A 20,002-nucleotide genomic window follows, 5' to 3' on the forward strand; every position below is an offset into this window, starting at 1 on the left:
GTGTTAGTATCCAGCTGGTCTTCATAGGGTTAGGGTTCACCCAGGACATCCAGGTAAAAGCTGTTAGTATCCAGCTGGTCTTCATAGGGTTAGGGTTCACCCAGGACATCCAGATAAAAGGTGTTAGTATCCAGCTGGTCTTCATAGGGTTAGGGTTCACCCAGGACATCCAGATAAAAGGTGTTAGTATCCAGCTGGTCTTCATAGGGTTACGGTTCACCCAGGACATCCAGGTAAAAGCTGTTAGTATCCAGCTGGTCTTCATAGGGTTAGGGTTCACCCAGGACATCCAGGTAAAAGCTGTTAGTATCCAGCTGGTCTTCATAGGGTTACGGTTCACCCAGGACATCCAGGTAAAAGCTGTTAGTATCCAGCTGGTCTTCATTGGGGAATGAACAATATCTGACCCTGTATCAGTGGTTAGGGAGGGGTAACATTCCTGTACATAGTCGCACAGTACATCAAGTGACAGTGAGTCTCTCTGTCTCACCTTGCCCCCTGGTCCAGGTGAGGAGTCAATCATGTCCATGCTGGTTGCCCCTGGCATGACCTGTCCATTACAGATGGCATCAGGGACGTAAACATAGCCGTCCACACAGCACTCTATAAACTCCATGTTGTTCTCTGTCAGGGTGCCTGTCTTGTCTGTAAACACGTACTCCACCTGAAAACACAAACATTCAGGTAAGAGTGGTGAGTGTATGTGGTGTGTGTGTGTACTTTGTGTACTGTGTGTATAGCCTACCTGTCCCAGTTCTTCATTGAGGTCAGATGTGTTAACCTGAGCCCTCTCTCCCAGCTCCTCGTCAAACATGTCATCATCCCACATGATGAAGTAGGACCCCAGGAACTTCTGCATCTCCACGGTAACGTACATGGACACGGGGATGATGTAATTAAACAACACCATGAAGGCCAGGAAGTCTGTGAACGCCCGGATCAACTGGAGAGAGAGAAAGGATGGAGGTATGAGGAGGGAGAGGGGGGAGGAGGGACAGTCAGAGGTGACAGGGAGAGAGAGAGAGAGAGGGAGGTATGAGGAGGGAGAGGGGGAGGAGAGACAGTCAGAGGTGACAGGGAGAGAGAGAGGAGGGAGGGAGGTAGGAGGAGGGACAGTCAGAGGTGACAGGGAGAGAGAGAGAGGAGGTAGGGAGGTATGAGGAGGGAGAGGGAGGAGGAGGGACAGTCAGAGGTGACAGGGAGAGAGAGAGAGAGGGAGGTATGAGGAGGGAGAGGGGGAGGAGAGACAGTCAGAGGTGACAGGGAGAGAGAGAGAAAGGGAAAGTGAGAGGTGAAAAAAACATCAGCTATTGCATAAAAATTATTGTAGTTTTATAACCTACTATATGGCGTTGCCTCTCTGTGTCAGTCTTCTGGTTGTAGAAGGGCTCGTCTTTGTCCGGGTCAGCCTGCCACACATACTTCAGCACTGTGTTGATCAGAGCCTTGCTGATCAGGATGCACAGGTACACTATCAGATACGCATTCATTGACCTGGAGGGGGAGACAGAGAGGAGGGAGGAGACAGAGAGGAGGGGGGAGACAGAGAGGAGACAGAGAGGAGGGGGGAGACAGAGAGGAGGGGGGAGACAGAGAGGAGGGGGGAGACAGAGAGGAGGGGGGAGACAGAGAGGAGGGGGGAGACATAAGAATGCCTTCAGGAAGAGTGGATGGTCTGAACGGGTCTTTATGGGGAAACGGATATGATGCAATTAGATGGCAATCAATGTTAAGTGAACCTGTCTGGAAACATGGTAAACATGCATCATAAAGTGGAAAACACAACCAAGTTGGTGGGCCTTACTTCTCCACTGCAGAGCGTTTCTGGGACTTGGACTGGTAGTTGAGCGCCATCTTGGTCTCCATACCAGTGTAGATGGCAACAGCTAGGAGACACAAACCAGAGGGTCAACTTGGGGAGACATTTCACATCTGTGCAGATGAAGGAAAGAGACTAGGAAAGGGAATGACTTTGGAATATTGAGATGCAGCCCTGATGACAATAATATCAGTCAGATCTGACAAGTCAAATCTCTGTCAGTACTGAATACTATCATGGTGTCCTACAATGATCTGTGAAATCAACTCCCATCACACTCGTCTGATTTCATAATAAGACTTGGCTTGCAGTCATGTCATCTCATGCAGTGTACTGACTGCATTCCTGCTTGACAGTTTGTAATATTCTCACTCATCCAGGTCTGTACAGGCCTCAGCAGCTGGTCTCATTATACAAGCCACAATGTGAACACAGGAAAGTAATGATTTGGAGTGGAACCTCTAAACATTCCAAACCCATTATATGAATGAAAACTAGGAATCTATTTTACATTCTATTAGTGATGTCATTACAAGGTCACCCAGTGTGGTGTCTTTAGATTCTATTAGTGATGTCATTACAAGGTCACCCAGTGTAGTGTCTTTACATTCTATTAGTGATGTCATCACAAGGTCACCCAGTGTGGTGTCTTTAGATTCTATTAGTGATGTCATTACAAGGTCACCCAGTGTAGTGTCTTTACATTCTATTAGTGATGTCATTACAAGGTCACCCAGTGTGGTGTCTTTACATTCTATTAGTGATGTCATTACAAGGTCACCCAGTGTGGTGTCTTTACATTCTATTAGTGATGTCATTACAAGGTCACCCAGTGTAGTGTCTTTACATTCTATTAGTGATGTCATTACAAGGTCACCCAGTGTGGTGTCTTTACATTCTATTAGTGATGTCATCACAAGGTCACCCAGTGTAGTGTCTTACCATATATGTGCTGTGTGTTTTTCAGTGTCGCCCCTCTGAGAAGTAGGTTCTCAGATCCCAAAGGCCTGAAGCAAACACAGAATACACTTCTCTGTCAGAATACACATCTCTGTCAGAATACACTTTTTTTCTTTTTTTGTGCAAACACACGAGCAATGACTTCCTGAATTTGGAGTCAATTTCCTGGGTATGGATTTACCTCGCGATGGGCTCGTTTCTGTCCGAATAAATATTGATTCGGCCCACGAATCTGTCCAAGGAGAGAGGGAATGCAGGTGTGAGTTGGTGTGCTTTGCTTTGTTTTTCTCTATACAACCAGTACTGATTGTCTGGATGCAGTGTTGTGTGCAGTGTTGTCACTCACTTGTAGAGGTCTGGTTGTGGTTGTTCACATTCAATAGAAGCCTGTAGAGTATCGAAATCCTCCTCTGTGTTGAAGGCCTTAGTGTCCTGCACAGCATAGTAGGTCTTTGTGGAGGGATAGAGGGATGGAGAGAGTCACAGCGAGATCAGGAACACAGCGAGCCAAGATGCATCTCACACACTACGCCTCTAATGAAACAGAATACAGTACAAACTCTCTCTCCATTTCGCGCCATCTCTCTATATCCCTCACATACACACTCACCGCTCTCTCTCTCTCTCACTCACTCTTTCCTCTCTGTCCCCTGTCTCCAATGCTCCCTCTCTTTCACTCTTCTGTTCTCCCTCTCAACTCTATCCCATTCTTTCTTTATCTCTGCCTGAGCCACCTCTCCCTCCTCCACTCTCTCAGTCAGAGTGTAGTGTTACCTTGTGACTGGACTCCCCGTCCAGACTGGCTGTAGTGACAAAACAGGTCCCGTCCTCCCTACTGGTGGAGAGAAGGATGAGGTCACAGGGGAACGTCTCATCTTCCTTGATCAGCACCACATCACCCACCTGGGAGAGAGGGAGGGAAGGAAGGAAGGTATGAAGGAAGGGTGAATGGGTGGGTTGGAAGGTAGAGCGTGAGAGAGATGTCTTTAGCTCAATAGGATAACACAGTCTTGAGTTGTCTAAAGCAGTGGTTCCCAAACTGTGGGTTGGACCCATTTGTGGGTTACTGGGGGTCCAGGTTGGTTACGGGATGACATTTGTTGTGCACTGCAAAACATTGTACTTAAAAAAAATTGGAAATGTAAACAACTAAAACCAAATAGAAAGTGTGTAGAAAAGATAATGGACCAATATATCTTTTTTATAATAGTCTAGAATCTTTGAGAACTTACAATCAACAAAATAAAACAAAACTAGACAATGAGGCCCCCATAGATTGGGTTACAATGTTTTGAGCATAAGAACACAGCATTAGCCATGTTAAGATATGCAGGAAATGTGCTTAAAAACTGCACAATCTTCTCTCAGCTCCATGACAAAATGTGTAGAATTGCAGGAAATTAGCTTTAATTTGAAAAATGTTCTCTCTGCTGCCAAAATGATATTTTGTACTTATTCTTTGGTCTGTTTATGTTTTTTCTCTGCTCAACCCTTATGGTGGGTCGCGACTCAAAATACATATTCATTTGTGGGTCATGAAAGTTTGCCAACCTCTGATCTAAAGAACCCAGGTTTGATCCCTGGTCAGTTTCAGTTGTAGGATGATACGTACCCTCAGCTTACGACTCTGTTTCCTGATCACCTTCCCATGCTGCACCTCGTGCACAGGACACTGGTTAATAGCATTGTCTGCTTTGTGCCTGAGCCAGTCCTCATAGCCCTGTTTGATGGCCGTGACAGTGATGACAAAGAAGAGAGGTAGTCCGCTGGTGATGGGACTGGTGGGAGTGTCAATTATCAACTGAAGAGGGCGAGAGAGAAAGAGAGAATGATCTATTGTCATCTGAAACTTCTGCGTTTGCCAGATTTATATTTCTTGCCAACTAAGCCTTAAATTGACTCAAATTGAATCTATCAGTCAAGATCTGACCTGGACAAGAAATATGATGAGGAAGTAGAAATTGGCAATTCTTCTAAACTGCTCAAACAAATTCTTCGGAACAAAATTCCAGAAGGTGTACTGTTGAAAGGGAAGCAACAGCAAATGGTTATAACATGGTTGTAATGTGGTTGTAACATGGTTATAACATGGTTGTAATGTGGTTGTAACATGGTTATAATGTGGTTGTAACATGGTTAGAACGTGGTTGTAATGTGGTTGTAGCGTGGTTGTGGTTCTCACCTTGGAGGAGATGATGCGGTTGTCGGGGTACCTCTGGGGAATGTAGGCCTCCGCTCCCGGCGGGGGCTCCTTGTTTCCGATGTACACCGTCCTGGTGTCCACCCAGTTCTCCTCTCCAGCACACTGCACAGAGGTCAAGACGTCAAAGGTCAATGCCAGGTCAGCACACAGGTCAGGTCAGATCATGACAGGACAAATCAGGGCAGGACAGGACAGGACAAGACACAGGGGCAACAAATGTAGCCTCATTGCCTGGCTGGGGGCCTGACTGGCTGGTTGTCAGCAGTCGTTTCCTGCTCCAGCCAACATGTCTTTGTCTCACCAAACCTGGTTAGTGTTGTAGAATGCAGAGACAGTCTGGCAGACACAATAGCATTACAGTCGTAAACAGTATAAATGACTGTGTTGAGTGTATTAAACTGGTGACCTAACAAACACAACAGACCTCCAGTAACAGTGAGTAAGTGCTCCGAGTCATGTAGCCGGGTGGGGAATGATAAATGAGTGTCGGCTATAAGCCTTCCACCTTACAATAACTCTCCCATTCAACACACGCCTATATACAAACACACACCACCATAGGAAGGTCAACCCACTGATTTCCCACCTGTCTTGAATAGTCAAATAGAATAGAATCTGATCAAACAGAATCAAATATAAAAGAAGAGGGAAATCAAATATAATATAATCTTAAAGTAATTTCCTTACTCGCTGAGCCTTCAGTAACTAAACGGGTTGCATCCAGTAGAGTGCTACATGTGTTCCCATGTCTGTTTATCACCAGTGAGCTAGCTCAAGAAGCTGGACAAGCCCAGACAGAGAGACACTGAGGGGATTTGATTAATCCCCCGGGCATGCCCCAAGTGAACCGGGTTAGCATTGACTGCATTCCATTTAGAACTGGGCTGCCTCCTGGGTGTGAGCCGGGAGCCCCGTTCTGGGCGTTCTAACGCCAACTTTCTAGCCTGTATGTTTATTGCCAATCAGAGCGTTTATATAATGCTATACTTTCCTTAGAATACCTCCTTTGTCTGAATATAGTGTATATCCTGAGTCCCATAAATATTGGTCATGTCCTTTGTTTGGTTAGCATGTTATACTTTGTATGTCTCCTTAGTTCTGGCACTTTGTCTTGTATGTGAATGTGTTGTATCCATGTCCCCTTTGTATTCCCTCCAGACCAAAACCTTACCTACCGGCCTTTCAAGACATTGTCTTCATCTATCATTCCTGTATTCTTACAAATGCACCATAGTGGCAATATCACTCCTCAACCTAGCCTACGATACAGTCAACCTAGCCTAAGATACAGTATGACCTAGCATAAGATTTTTTTTTTAAACATTTTTAGTCATTTAGCAGACGCTCTTATCCAGAGCGACTTACAGTAGTGAATGCATACATTTCATTTTTTTTTTTCCTCCGTACTGGTCCCCCGTGGGAATCGAACCCACAACCCTGGCGTTGCAAACACCATGCTCTACCAACTGAGCCACACGATACAGTCCGCCCCTAGCCTAAGATACAGGTCGACCTAGCCTAAGATACAGGTCGACCTAGCCTAAGATACAGGTCGACCTAGCCTAAGATACAGGTCGACCTAGCCTAAGATACAGGTCGACCTAGACTAAGATACAGGTCGACCTAGACTAAGATACAGGTCGACCTAGCCTAAGATACAGTTCGACCTAGACTAAGATACAGGTCGACCTAGCCTAAGATACAGTTCGACCTAGCCTAAGATACAGTTCGACCTAGCCTAAGATATAGGTCGACCTAGACTAAGATACAGGTCGACCTAGCCTAAGATACAGTTCGACCTGGTTCTTTCTATAGACACACTCACTGGAGCCAGACAGAGGCTGCAGGGAATGATCTAATCAAAACCTGAATGGTTGCTGCTCTGCATACCTAATCAATCAAACCTCAGCTATTAAAAAGGTCAGAGCGGCCAGTGTGGTTTTTCAGTATGACCTGTAAGACAAGCAAATGTGTTCAGCCATCCAGGCTCTGGTAAGCTGTGGTTCATAAGAGGCCAGTGTGAGGTGATGAGTGTGGTTTCCTAGTATGGCCGGTGAAACTGCGCTCAGAATGCCCCTACCGCACCACGGGTCCACCCATCCATCCCATTAGACAGGGATTACAATGAGCCAGCATGTGTAGCATTAGCATCTTTAGCTAGCGGTTATGTAAGTGGGACGAGTACAGGCTAACATCCCTTTAGATATTATTTTTACCCACAGAGGGCACTGTGGTATATCGGCCAAGCAGATTAAACATCCGTTAGTTCTTGGAAATTAATTAGTCCTTTGTAGTTCAGTTGGCAGAGCATCGTGTTTGTAACACCAGGATAGTGGGTTTGATTCCCGGGACCACCCATACATAGAAATGCCTGCACGCATGACTGGAAGTCACTTTGGATCAAAGTGTCTGCTAAATGGCACAGGGACAATCAGGCTTACAGTTTCATCATACAGTATCGTTATTGCATCACAATGTACTGTAACAAAACGTAACTTTTTTACTTATCTTGTCCTGGGCAGTGTATGTCTCTTATAAAACGTTCAGCCCTAGTGCCCTACATGATTTCATTCATAGAACCAGATTTTAATTCAATAAAAGTTTCATTTTTTTGGAGAAAATAAGAATCAATCAGAAGTCAACACGTTAGCTTGTGTTTAGCTAGTGTCTAACGCGCTAGCAGAATACCAGAGATTCTGTATTAAAGTGAATTACTCACTTTTCTCATCCCTGAATAAGTTCAACCTGTTACCTTGGTTGGCTGCTGAGCACAAGCCTGTGTCTCACAGAGGAATGTAGCCTAAAGACCACACACACACACACACACACACACACACACACAAAACACCTGAGAGCCTACGAGTCATCAGACAAGATCCTTCTCTTTTTCATTCTCTCTCTACTCTTTCTCTCTCTCCCCTTTCTCTCTTTCCCTCGCTCACTATTCTCTCTCCTCCCTCTCTCTCTATTCTCTCTGTAATAAAGTGGCTAGTAGCCCCATGCTGTAGGCTCTATAACAGCTGGTGAGGGGCCTTGTGTCCACTGAGCCTCTCTAAGCAGACCTCCCACTCTACTCTACACCATAGTATTACTATACTACAGCTGTCTCCACACCATAGTATTACTATACTACAGCTGTCTCTACACCATAGTATTACTATACTACAGCTGTCTCTACACCATAGTATTACTATACTACAGCTGTCTCCACACCATAGTATTACTATACTACAGCTGTCTCCATACCATAGTATTACTATACTACAGCTGTCTCCATACCATAGTATTACTATACTACAGCTGTCAACAATGCTCTCTTTACTAGAGTGGCTTATTGCCTCTGCGTCAGTTTGTTGCTGTTGGCAACTCATTGTGATTGGTTTGTTGTTTGATATGAGTTAGTATCTTCTCCTGAGTAAAGATAGCATGGATGTTATAACATTCACAAGATGAATAGTGACCTCCCCTTGCCCAGACACACACACACACACACACACACACACACACACACACACACACACACACACACACACACACACACACACACACACACACACACACACACACACACACACACACACACACACACACACACACACCTGCAGTATAAAAAAAAGAGGTGATGGCAATCCCTGTCCGGGGAATAGGATTGTTTTTCCCTAGCAACGTGCCCTAGTCTCCAGCCGTGTCTCGCGGGGTTAAGTGACTGAGCACTCCAAGTCTCCAGCCGTGTCTCACAGGGTTAGGTCACTGAGCACTCCTAGTTTCCAGCTGTGTCTCGCGGGGTTAAGTCACTGAGCACTTCTAGTTTCCAGCCATGCCTCGCAGGGTTAAGTCACCGAGCACTCCTAGTCTCCTAGACTACTCTGGTCACCCCCACTAGTACTCAGCTATTTTGAGCTCACCTGTTTTATACACACCTCAGACAGGACAGGAGGAGACTCCACCTCTGGATCATTGAGCCTAAGGAGGTTTGAATTGGTCTTATCTGACCTGAAACAGGCCATCCAAAGGTGCATCTCAGTAGTCTATAGCAACACCCTCTTCTAGTCTCCTTACCCTTTGGCTGGTGATTCTGGGGGTGCATCTCAATAGTCTATAGTGACACCCTCTTCTAGTCTCCTTACCCTTTGACTGGTGATTCTGGGGGTGCATCTCAATAGTCTATAGTGGCAAAGTCTTCTAGTATCCTCATGATACTGGTTCACCAATCAAAGAGTTAAGAGTGGAGAAGAGGATACCACTATAGACTATTGAGATGCAGCCGCAGCTGGCCTGTTTCAGTGATCTGAGCAGCAGAAGAGATGAGAGAAGACATAGCATGAGGGAGAGAGGAGCAGCCTTCTGTTCTGTGTGTATCAGCAGCAGACTGGGAACAGCTGGGACCTCTTCTCCCCAGATAAGAGCTGGTCCGCTCTCTCTCACAGTCAGCCCACACTTGCTTTCTCTTTCCTTTTCACAATCCCTGCATTTATCTTGCTCACTCAGCTCACCCTCAGACATACACCACTCCCTCTCTCAGATGAGTCACGAGAGAAAGAGCGGGTGTGAGAGTGTGAGAGTGAGAGAGAAAGAGAGCGTGTTTATTGTTCAGGAGCAGAGGAGGCAGCTTCTACCATGAACACTGTATTGTCCTCTGCCTGACAGAGTAAAGGGAGTCACCCTCAAGCAGAGAAACAACGGGTACAGACTGCAGCCATTGAGTCATCCACACAACGACAACCAAATGAACCTATTGACTTTATGGATGCTAAAGATATATTCTAAAAAACAACCCTCTTCCAAAACAGATTCTATCCCGGCCTTTAAAATATATCCTCTAAGAAATAGCACATCAAAGGACACAAACTCATGTTCCTGTTAGAACGTGAGGCGGGGCAACGTTAATGAGGGTACAAGCCCATGCATAAATACTGCACATCCTCCCTGCCTGATGAGAACCAGTAAACACCGAGGTAACATGACAGGATAAGTGAAAATAAGAGTTCCTCTACATTGTTTTCACCCATCCAGTAAGGTGTGGGATCTGTGATTAGACTACTAAGTGGGGGAGAAGGGAAGAGTGCCTTAAGTATTGGTACAGGACCACTATCTCTTGTACATGGCGTATCATCATGGCATGTCTGCTGATAGTGCACAGTCTGTTCTGGTGCTCTCATGGAGGAGAGAAGAGGAGGAGGAGAGCACATATAGATAGACTGGTTAGCTTGAGTCTGGAGATGCTGACAACACTCTCTTCTCGCCCACTCCTCTCCATCTACCTCCTGTCCTCTTCTCCCACACATCTCCTCTCAATCTACCTCCTGCCCTCTTCTCCCACACATCTCCTCTCCATCTACCTCCTGCCCTCTTCTCCCACACATCTCCTCTCCATCTACCTCCTGCCCTCTTCTCGCCCACTCCTCTCCGTCTGCCTCCTGCCCTCTTCTCCCACACATCTCCTGTCTACCTCCTGCCCTCTTCTCCCACACATCTCTCTCCCTCTCTCTCCCTCTCTACCTCCTGCCCTCTTCTCGCCCACTCCCCTCCTCTCTGTCTGCCTCTTGCCCTCTTCTCCCACACATCTCTCTCTCTCTCCATCTGCCCCTGACCTCTTCTCCCACACATCTCTCTCACCCCATCTGCTTCCTCCCAGCTGGCACTTTTGGTTCCTTGGAAGTTGTGGGAACAAAGCCATAAGTTTCCTGACGGTTAAAACTTTTTTTTTTTTTTTATACCATTCTGAGAACAGAAGTGAAACCTTTGCCTCTTCTGGGAACATACAATTTTAGGTTGCAGGGAGGTTCTGAGAACATTTATCTATGGTTCCCTGAAAGTTTTCCTGGGAGGTTTTATTAACGATCTGAGAATGGAAATTCTAGGTTATTTTAAGGCAATTAAATAACATTCTAAGAACATGTTTCAATAAGACTTTCAATAACACTGCTAGCTTAGTTTAATGGTTCTGAACTCCCAGCATAGACAGGACACATGGAAATTCATGTGCTTAGGCATTAATCATGCAAACACATTAATTTTTTATTGTGGCATGGCGTTAGTGAGATTCAAACCTATGATCTTCTGCTTTCTATCCATGGAATTAGTTCACTGCGCCACCAGGATGCAGCTAGCATGCCATGTGTTTTTTTACTCATACAAAGCTGTTCCTTTTAGACTATTCAAACCTTATTTCAAAGGAAACACGCAATCATTAAAATCACTTAACTTGTTATGGATAGGGGGCAGTATTTTCACGGCTGGATAAAAAAACGTACCCGATTTAATCTGATTATTACTCCTGCCCAGAAACTAGAATATGCATATAATTATTAGCTTTGGATAGAAAATACTCCAAAGTTTCTACAACTGTTTGAATGGTGTCTGTGAGTATAACAGAACTCATATGGCAGGCAAAAACCTGAGAAGATTCCAAACAGGAAGCGCCCTCTCTGACCATTTCTTGGCCTTCTTTGTCATCTCTATCCAAAACAGGGGATCTCTGCTGTAACGTGACATTTTCTAACGCTCCCATAGGCTCTCAGAAGGCGCCAGAACGTTGAATGATGACTTTGCAGGCCATGGCTGAAAAACAGTAGCGCATTTGGTAAGTGGTCGATCTGAGAACAATGAGACTGGTGCGAAAACAACGACTCCCGGTCGGAATATTATCGCTTTTTTACGAGAAAAATCGCATAAAAATTGATTTTAAACAGCGTTTGACATGCTTCGAAGTACGGTAATGGAATATTTTGAATTTTTTTGTCACGAAACGCACCCGTCACCCTTCGTTACCCTTCGGATAGTGTCTTGAACGCACAACAAAATGCCACTATTTGGATATAACTATGGATTATTTGGAACCAAACCAACATTTTTTATTGAAGTAGAAGTCCTGGGAGTGCATTCTGACGAAGAACAGCAAAGGTAATCCAATTTTTCTTATAGTAAATCTGAGTTTGGTGAGTACCAAACTTGGTGGGTGTCAAAATAGCTAGCCCATGATGGCGAGCTATCTACTCAGAATATTGCAAAATGTGCTTTCACCAAAAAGCTATTTTAAAATCGGACACCGCGATTGCATAAAGGAGTTCTGTATCTATAATTCTTAAAATAATTGTTATGTTTTTTGTGAACGTTTATCGTGAGTAATTTAGTAAATTCACCGGAAGTGTTCGGTGGGAATGCTAGTTCTGAACGTCACATGCGAATGTAAAAAGCTGTTTTTTGATATAAATATGAACTTGATTGAACAAAACATGCATGTATTGTATAACATAATGTCCTAGGAGTGTCATCTGATGAAGATCATCAAAGGTTAGTGCTGCATTTAGCTGTGGTTTTGTTTTTTGTGACATATGCTAGCTTGAAAATTGGGTGTCTGATTATTTCTGGCTGGGTACTCTGCTGACATAATCTAATGTTTTGCTTTCGCTGTAAAGCCTTTTTGAAATCGGACAGTGTGGTTAGATAAAGGAGAGTCTTGTCTTTAAAATGGTGTAAAATAGTCATATGTTTGAAAAATTGAAGTTTTCGGATTTTCGAGGAGTTTGTATTTCGCGCCACGCCCATCATTGGATATTGGAGCAGGTGTTCCGCTAGCGGAACGTCTAGATGTAAGAGGTTTTTAAGATAGAGGACATATTCAAATAGTTCTGTTGACACTGAGAACGGAATGTAAATGTTTTTAAATAACATTCCTACAACGTTCTTTGAACGTTACTAATGTTTTCTTTATTTTTATGGAATTGTTTCTTAAAATTCTGAGAACATGACTTTTAATACAACCATGAGGAAACCTGGAGAAAACATTATGTTGAAGTACTGAAATTCCCATAGAGGAACGTTACTTCTTAATATTCTCTGAACAATATGAGAACATTACTTTTAATAGAATCACGAGGAAACATTATGGGAATGTTTAATGCAAAATAACCATAGGACAACCACGCTCTCACCAAGCTCTAAGAAACGTATGGTTCTCAGAACGTTATGTGCTAGCTGGGCTTCCTCTATTCAAAAGAAGACAACACTGTTGCTACAGTACAGAACCTCTCAGTCCAACTAAGGAGCATGGAATGAGGAACAAACTGGATTCATAAAACATATCTAGTCATGAGGGCAGTTGGGGTCTAGGATAGTTGGGGGTCTAAGACAGTTGGGGGTTTAAGAGAGTTGGGGGTCTTGCTTACTGAAACATAAAGTGGGAGAGGAATACAGATTCAGTAACCATTGATACTTGTAATTCCATATATGGTCATCCCCAACCAGAGGTCATTCTGGTTAGCAGAGTAATTCAAGTGGTATAATGCTATGCAAATAAAATGCTGAAAGAGGTCAGTCTGACTCTGCAGTCAGAGAGATCAAATCAATGACTGTTGTGGGCTTCCTCACCGACTATACTATAGTCCAATGTTTCCCATCTCCAGTACCCCCAACAGTACACATTTGTATTGGAGCCCCAGACATGCAGACCTTATTCAACTTATCAACAGGCCCTTAAAGAATTGAATCAGGTGTGCTTGTCTGGGGCAACAATACAAATGTGTACTGTTGGGGGTACTGGAGATGGGAAACATTGGACTATAGTAAAAATGTATGTTGTTGGGGGTACTAGAGGACTGGAGTTGGGAATCACTGGACTAGATGATCTCTGGTGAGTAAGTCCACAACAATCACTGATTAGATCTCTGACTGCAGCATCAGCCTGACCTTTTTCAGCATTCCATTTGGAACTTAAGCACTGCATGCCATTATACCACTGGCCTAGTATAGTCTCTTCAGCGGGTTTTAATCAAGCCCTCTCCTCATGTTCTAACACACTCCTCAGTTCTCCACACTAGGCCCGGTGACCCGCTAGTGACCTCTTCTGATCCCTCCATTTGCCTGTTCATGGTCTGCTCAGTATACAATATGTCCCTGTTCATCAGTGACCGATACTCTAAATCATGCTGCTAAATATTCAATACAATTTGGCACAGTCAAATTCATTTGTAATATCAAGATTTGAATGGAGTTAGATGGTGTCATTTGTCATTCACTCTAGAAGCTCAGATGCAAAAATGTAATATCCAACGTTTCGACAGCCAAGCTGTCTTCATCATACCCTGCTGATCATACCCTGATGATCATATCCTGATGTTCAAACCACTGATTACCCTACCCTGATCACCCTACCCTGATGACCCTACCCTGATGAAGACAGCTTGGCTGTCGAAACGTTGGATATTACATTTTTGCATCTGAGCTCCTAGAGTGTGCGACTCTCCCTTATTTTCTAGTTTTCTACTCCGCTAGCCAGCACCTCGCCTTAATAGGTGTGCGTTCTTTTTCTTCTAGATTGTCATTTATCATTCGCCTGAGGCCTGAAACATTTAGGTATTTACTGTAGACTTGGATGAATGAAAAACATCTGAAAACCTTAATGCCTGGGTGAACTCTGACCCTGTAAGTGCCAATCATGGCTTTTGTATTTATTAAGGATCCCCGTTAGTTCCTGCAAAGGCAGCAGCTACTCTACCTGGGTACCAGCTAAATTAAGGCAGTTATATAGAATTTAAAAAACATTACAATACATTTCACAACACACTGTGTGCCCTCAGGCCCCTACTCTACAACACAAGATCCATGTGTATGTGTGGGTATAGTGCGTATGTTATCGTGTGTGTGTGTATGCGTGTCTGTGCCTGTGTGTGTGTGTGTCTCTTCACAGTCCAGCTGTTCTATAAGGTGTACAGTGTGGAATAGAGTTCCATGTAGTCATAGCTCTATGTAGTACTGTGAGCCTCCCATAGTCTGTTCTGGACTAGGGGATTGTGAAGAGACCTCTGGTGGCATGTCTTGTGGGGTATGCATGGGTGTCTGAGCTGTGTGCTAGTAGTTTAAACAGACACCTCAGTGCATTCAACATGTCAATACTTCTCACTAATACAAGTAGTGATGAAGTCAATCTGTCCTCTTCTCGACGTGCATATTATTAATGCTAGCTCTCTGTCTACAGGCCAGCCGCCCTGCCCTGTTCTGGGAAAATTGTAATTTTCCCTTAGTCCTTCGTGTCACCTGACCAAACAACTGGACAGTAGTCCAGGGATGACAAAACTAGGGCCTGTAGGACCTGCCTTGCTGATAGCGTTGTTAAGAAGGCAGAGTAATGCTTTATTATGCACCTTATCATACTGTAGATGACAGTTCAATCGTCCTCCCAGGAGCTCAGTGTTCTGTAATGTCCCCTCCCCAGGTAATGCATCTCTAACCTTATTTGAGTCTCTGTTCCAGCCCAGCCCCTCTCTCTCTCTCCCGCCACAGACAACCGTTTATATAGTGCTAAGCCGACAACATTCTTTTATTGATTACATTGAAGCTTTTAGAATTTTAAGACATTTTGCATTAAGACCTGTCTGCATCTAATAAAATCAAAGTCCCATGATTAAGGCCGACTTCTGATCCAGTCGGATGTAATACTAGACTTATTCTATTCTAGAGGTTTTAATAGTTAGTGCTGGGTCAGGTTTCAAGACGGGAGCGTATTTATAGTTAAAGGGAAAAACATGGGAAGACAAAAATCAATGGAGAACCTTTTGCTATTAGACAAAGTGGCCGCCTCTTCTCTGTCGTCGTCACTTAGTGGACGCATTGACTTTCTCCCTGCTTCTCGCTGGCCGCCCCTTTAAAAGATCAGTCACCGCTTCCTTTTGATAACCAAGGACTTCCTGTCACTGATCAGTAGCAGGAGGATACATTTAGCCCCATTCCCTAATGGTGAGTACGCTATCCCCAGAAGCCTTTTGTGAATTCATTGGCAGTGATTGTTTTGATATGGTTTATCTGAAGTAGTTTCCTGTGACCTTCCAAGTCAACCAGAATCATATTTCTAACCAGTTTCCAGTCCACAATCTCATTCCAAAAGTAATCACTCAAACTCAATTAAGGTTACCCCAACCCACCAATTTGTGAACCACTGTTCTATGGGATATACAGTACCAGTCAAAAGATTGGACACATATTCATTGAATAATTCTTTTTCATTTTTACAATTTTCTATATTATAGAATAATAGTGAAGACGTCAAAACACATATGAAATAACACATACGGAATCATGTAGTAAGCAAAGTGTTAAAAATATCAAAATATATTTTACACGTAGTAACCCAAAAAAATTATTTATTTATATATATATATATATATGAGATTCTTCAAATAGCCACCCTTTGCTTTGATGACAGCTTTGCACACTGTTGGCATTATCTCAACCAGCTTCATGAGGTAGTCACCTGGAATGCATTTCAATTAACAGGTGTGCCTCATTAAAAGTTAATTTGTGGAATTTCTTTCCTTCTTAATGCGTTTGAGCCAATCAGTTGTATTGTGACAAGGTAGGGGTGGTATATAGAAAATAGCCCTATTTGGTAAAAGACCAAGTCCATATTATGGCAAGAACAGCTCAAATAAGCAAAGAGAAACAACAGTCCATCATTACTTTAAGACATGAAGGTCAGTCAATACGGACAATTTCAAGAACTTTGAATGTTTCTTCAAGTGCAGTCGCAAAAACCATCAAGCGCCATGATGAAACTGGCTCTCATGAGGACCGCCACAGGAAAGGAAGACCCAGAGTTACCTCTGCTGCAGAGGATAAGTTCATTAGAGTTACCAGCCTCAGAAATTGCAGCCCAAATAAATGCTTCACAGAGTTCAAGTAACAGACACATCTCAACATCAACTGTTCAGAGGAGACTGCGTGAATCAGGCCTTCATGGTCTAATTGCTGCAAAGAAGCCACTACTAAAGGACACCAATAAGAAGAAGAGACTTGGTTGGACCCAGAAACACGAGCAATGGACATTAGACCGGTGGAAATCTGTCCTTTGGTCTGATGAGTCCAAATTGGAGATTTTTGGTTCCAACCGCCGTGTCTTTGTGAGACGCAGAGTAGGTGAAAGGATTATCTCCGCATGTTTGGTTCCCACCATGAAGCAGGGAGAAGGAGGTGTGATGGTGTAGTGGTGCTTTGCTGGTGATACTGTTGGTGATTTATTTAGAATTCAAGACAAGACTTAACCAGCATGGCTACCACAGCATTCTGCAGAGATAGTCAAACCAGATGGGATGGCGTATCATTTGTTTTCCAACAGGACAATGACCCAAAACATCTCCAGGCTGTATAAGAGCTATTTGACCAAGAAGGAGAGAGATGTAGTGCTCCATCAGATGACCTGGCCTCCATAATCACCCGACCTCAACCCAATTGAGATGGTTTGGGATGAGTTGGAAGGTAGAGTGAAGGAAAAGCAGCCAACAAGTGCTCAGCATATGTGGGAACTCCTTCAAGACTGCTGGAAAAGCATTCCAGGTGTAGCTGGTTGAGAGAATGCCAAGTGTGTGCAAAACTGTCATCAAGGCAAAGGGTGGCTACTTTGAAGAATCGAAAATATATTTTGATTTGTTTAACACTTTTTTGGTTACTACTTTCATAGTTTATGTCTTCACTATTATTCTACAATATAGAAAATAGTACAAATAAAGAAAAACCCTTGAATGAGTAGGTGTGTCCAACCTTTTGAATGATACTGTAAGTGTAGGAATGTGTTTAGTGAATTACAGTTACTATACAGTAACAGTTACACTGGTGGAAACAGTGCTGTAATTGTCGTAAACAGGAAGTGCAGGATAACCCATCCCCCACTGCTGGGACAATTCCTGGATTCTAATACACAAGCATTTAGATGTTGTCATGCCTCCTCAGTAGAGAGCGAGAGAGAGAGCGATATAAAGAAGGGAGACGCCGTGTTAATATTTGATGGGAAGCATCAATGAAGATACAGGCTGACTATCGACAGCAGCATTAAGGGGGAGAGGAGGGAGTGAGGGGGGGGGAGTTGGGGTTGAACGGGGAGATTACATTTCAGCCTCACTCACTCTTGGACATGACTGCCTGCTGGTCCATTTGCAGTCACACAGAGAGACCAGGGACCAGTCCAACAACACTCACTGGGCAAGGAGCAGCACAGCAACACTCTGTTGTGGTTAGACGGGTTTCAGATAAAAACAGGCTGTTAAAGTGTGTTACTGTCCCCCACTACACAAGGTTGTGCGAAAGCGTGTGAAAGATAACGGTGTGTTTGTACAATACACCCACACTTCCGTCCATATAGCCACAGCAGAAACTCTAGCTCGAGAACTGATAGAAACAGATACAAGTGGTGATCTATTTATGTCACCATCACAGAGGGTGAAACACTAGGTAGCTAGGAACAATGGAACAGAGTCATGTCATGTCAGTTCTGAGTTAGGGAGATAAGGAGAATCTCTACTGTCCAGTCTCCAGCTCTTCAATAGCTGACCGTCTCGCAGGCTTGAAATATCAGGGAGGAAAACAGGCAGAGACAAGAGCTGGGTAAATAGCATTGTCACATGGGCAACAAGTCAAACGATATGCCGACACACAACACACAGCGTGTGTGCGCGTGCATGCACGTGCATGGGCGTGACTGCATGAATGAGTGTGTGCATACGTATGCGTATTTGTGTGTGCCCGTGTGTGTGTGTGTGTGTGTCCGTGTGTGTGTGTGCACCCGTGTGCGTGCAATTCTGGTCTCCCTGTTGCTCCAGAGATTAGGAGAGGAATGTGTTGGCAGGCAAGGGAAGCCAAGGAGAAAAGGATTTTCACCACAGACTGCTTCCAAGGTACCTGTGTTCCTCTGCTCTCTCTTTTCTCTCTGTCCGAGCCATTTAGAACTTACTGTAAATCACCAGATCTCCAGGGAGTCCTGCTCAAGATGACTAGAATCTTGAGAACTCCTGAGAAAACCCTAACCGTTCCGTTTTTCAGTCCAAGCTTTGGAAAAGTTCTGTGGTTCCAAAACAATCAAATTGTAGAGAGACCACTTAGAACGTTACTGTCATGGAACGTTCCGAGTCAAAATGGAGAATAGTTAGCTGAACTCTGTAGCTCTGCAGATGGGCCTTACTGTACTCTGTCTGTGGGTTGATTACACCCCACAGATTACAGCCCTTCTGTGCTCTCCATCTGTCAGTGTCTCGTACTGCCTGGAGATAAACAGCCCTACCAAACAAGCTCAGACTGATCCACAATACATCAACTGCCTTACTGCCACGGCCTCAGGGTCACTGTGTATAACATGATGCAAAACAACATGAAGGTAATATGCTGTCACTACTCTTTACCATGTGGCTCTTTCACATACTGTACCCATTGGAGTGATTTGCAAAGGGAAAAGGGAATGCAAAACAGGCCTGATCTACCATGGTGTTTCTGTCTACATCTTCTGCTCTCTGTGGGACCATAGGGGCCAGCCTCCTGGTTCTGGTAACACAGCTAATAGGCTTTACTGAGCCCAGCAGCATCGTAGGCCAGATGTGCAGGGTGTGTGTGCTAGTGAGGATGTGTGTGTTTGTGTGCGTGTGCACAGCCAGCGTGGCTGGCCAGATGTTTCAGCAGCCATTAACCCACTGTGTGTGTGTGTGTGTGTGTGTGTGTGTGTGTGTGTGAGTGAGTGAGTGTGAGGCCATGTAAAGTAGATGACATCAAACTATATTCACTTAAAACCCTGAGAGCAAAGCAGAGCAGTGGCAGGCAGGCAGCCAGGCAGGTCAGTCTAAAAGACTCAATCTGGATGAGCGGCCAGGCTGACCGTGTGAGATCCCCCAGGGCTTTGTCGTCGCTCACTGACTGTTGCATTTTGAAAATGTGACCGTGCTGAGAGATCAGGCCTCCCCAGCCCCCCTGCACCTTCATATGGCTGTTCCTGCTATTATAGTCATCATCAGGCTCTGTCTGGAGGCCAGGCTGATTTTCAAAACTACCAACCAAGATGTTAGTGTGTCAGAATTGTGTTCCATGTACGGGGAGAACTGAGATGGTTGGTGTGACTCATTCTAGGCAACCGTGTGGTTGGTAGTCTGAAATCAACACCCTCTCCACCGCTTAGAACAACAGTGCCCGTGCCAGTGTGTTTGGAGAGGCAGGATGGTAATGTGTAACGCCCTGACCATAGAGAGGGGTTTTTTTGTTCTCTATTTTGG

General features: G+C 44.4%; 1 protein-coding gene across 4 annotated transcripts in view; it reads right to left on the minus strand.

Moving 5' to 3' along the window:
- LOC106575556 (phospholipid-transporting ATPase IH) overlaps positions 1-20,002 on the minus strand; it is a 61,937-nt gene that overhangs the window by 25,441 nt on the left and 16,494 nt on the right. For all 4 annotated transcript variants that reach the window (XM_082962938.1, XM_082962937.1, XM_082962940.1 and 1 more), the window contains exons 2-12: positions 4,962-5,084; positions 4,710-4,799; positions 4,392-4,580; positions 3,554-3,682; positions 3,126-3,229; positions 2,961-3,011; positions 2,762-2,826; positions 1,805-1,886; positions 1,344-1,494; positions 746-943; positions 491-664 (exon numbers count right to left, since the gene is read on the minus strand). In XM_082962938.1, coding sequence (XP_082819064.1) covers positions 491-664; positions 746-943; positions 1,344-1,494; positions 1,805-1,886; positions 2,762-2,826; positions 2,961-3,011; positions 3,126-3,229; positions 3,554-3,682; positions 4,392-4,580; positions 4,710-4,799; positions 4,962-5,084 — 1,356 coding nt within the window. The remainder of the gene's footprint in view (positions 1-490; positions 665-745; positions 944-1,343; positions 1,495-1,804; positions 1,887-2,761; positions 2,827-2,960; positions 3,012-3,125; positions 3,230-3,553; positions 3,683-4,391; positions 4,581-4,709; positions 4,800-4,961; positions 5,085-20,002) is intronic.

Source organism: Salmo salar, chromosome 16 (genome assembly GCF_965601325.2).
Source record: "Salmo salar chromosome 16, fSalSal1, whole genome shotgun sequence".
Taxonomy (NCBI): Eukaryota; Metazoa; Chordata; class Actinopteri; order Salmoniformes; family Salmonidae; genus Salmo; species Salmo salar.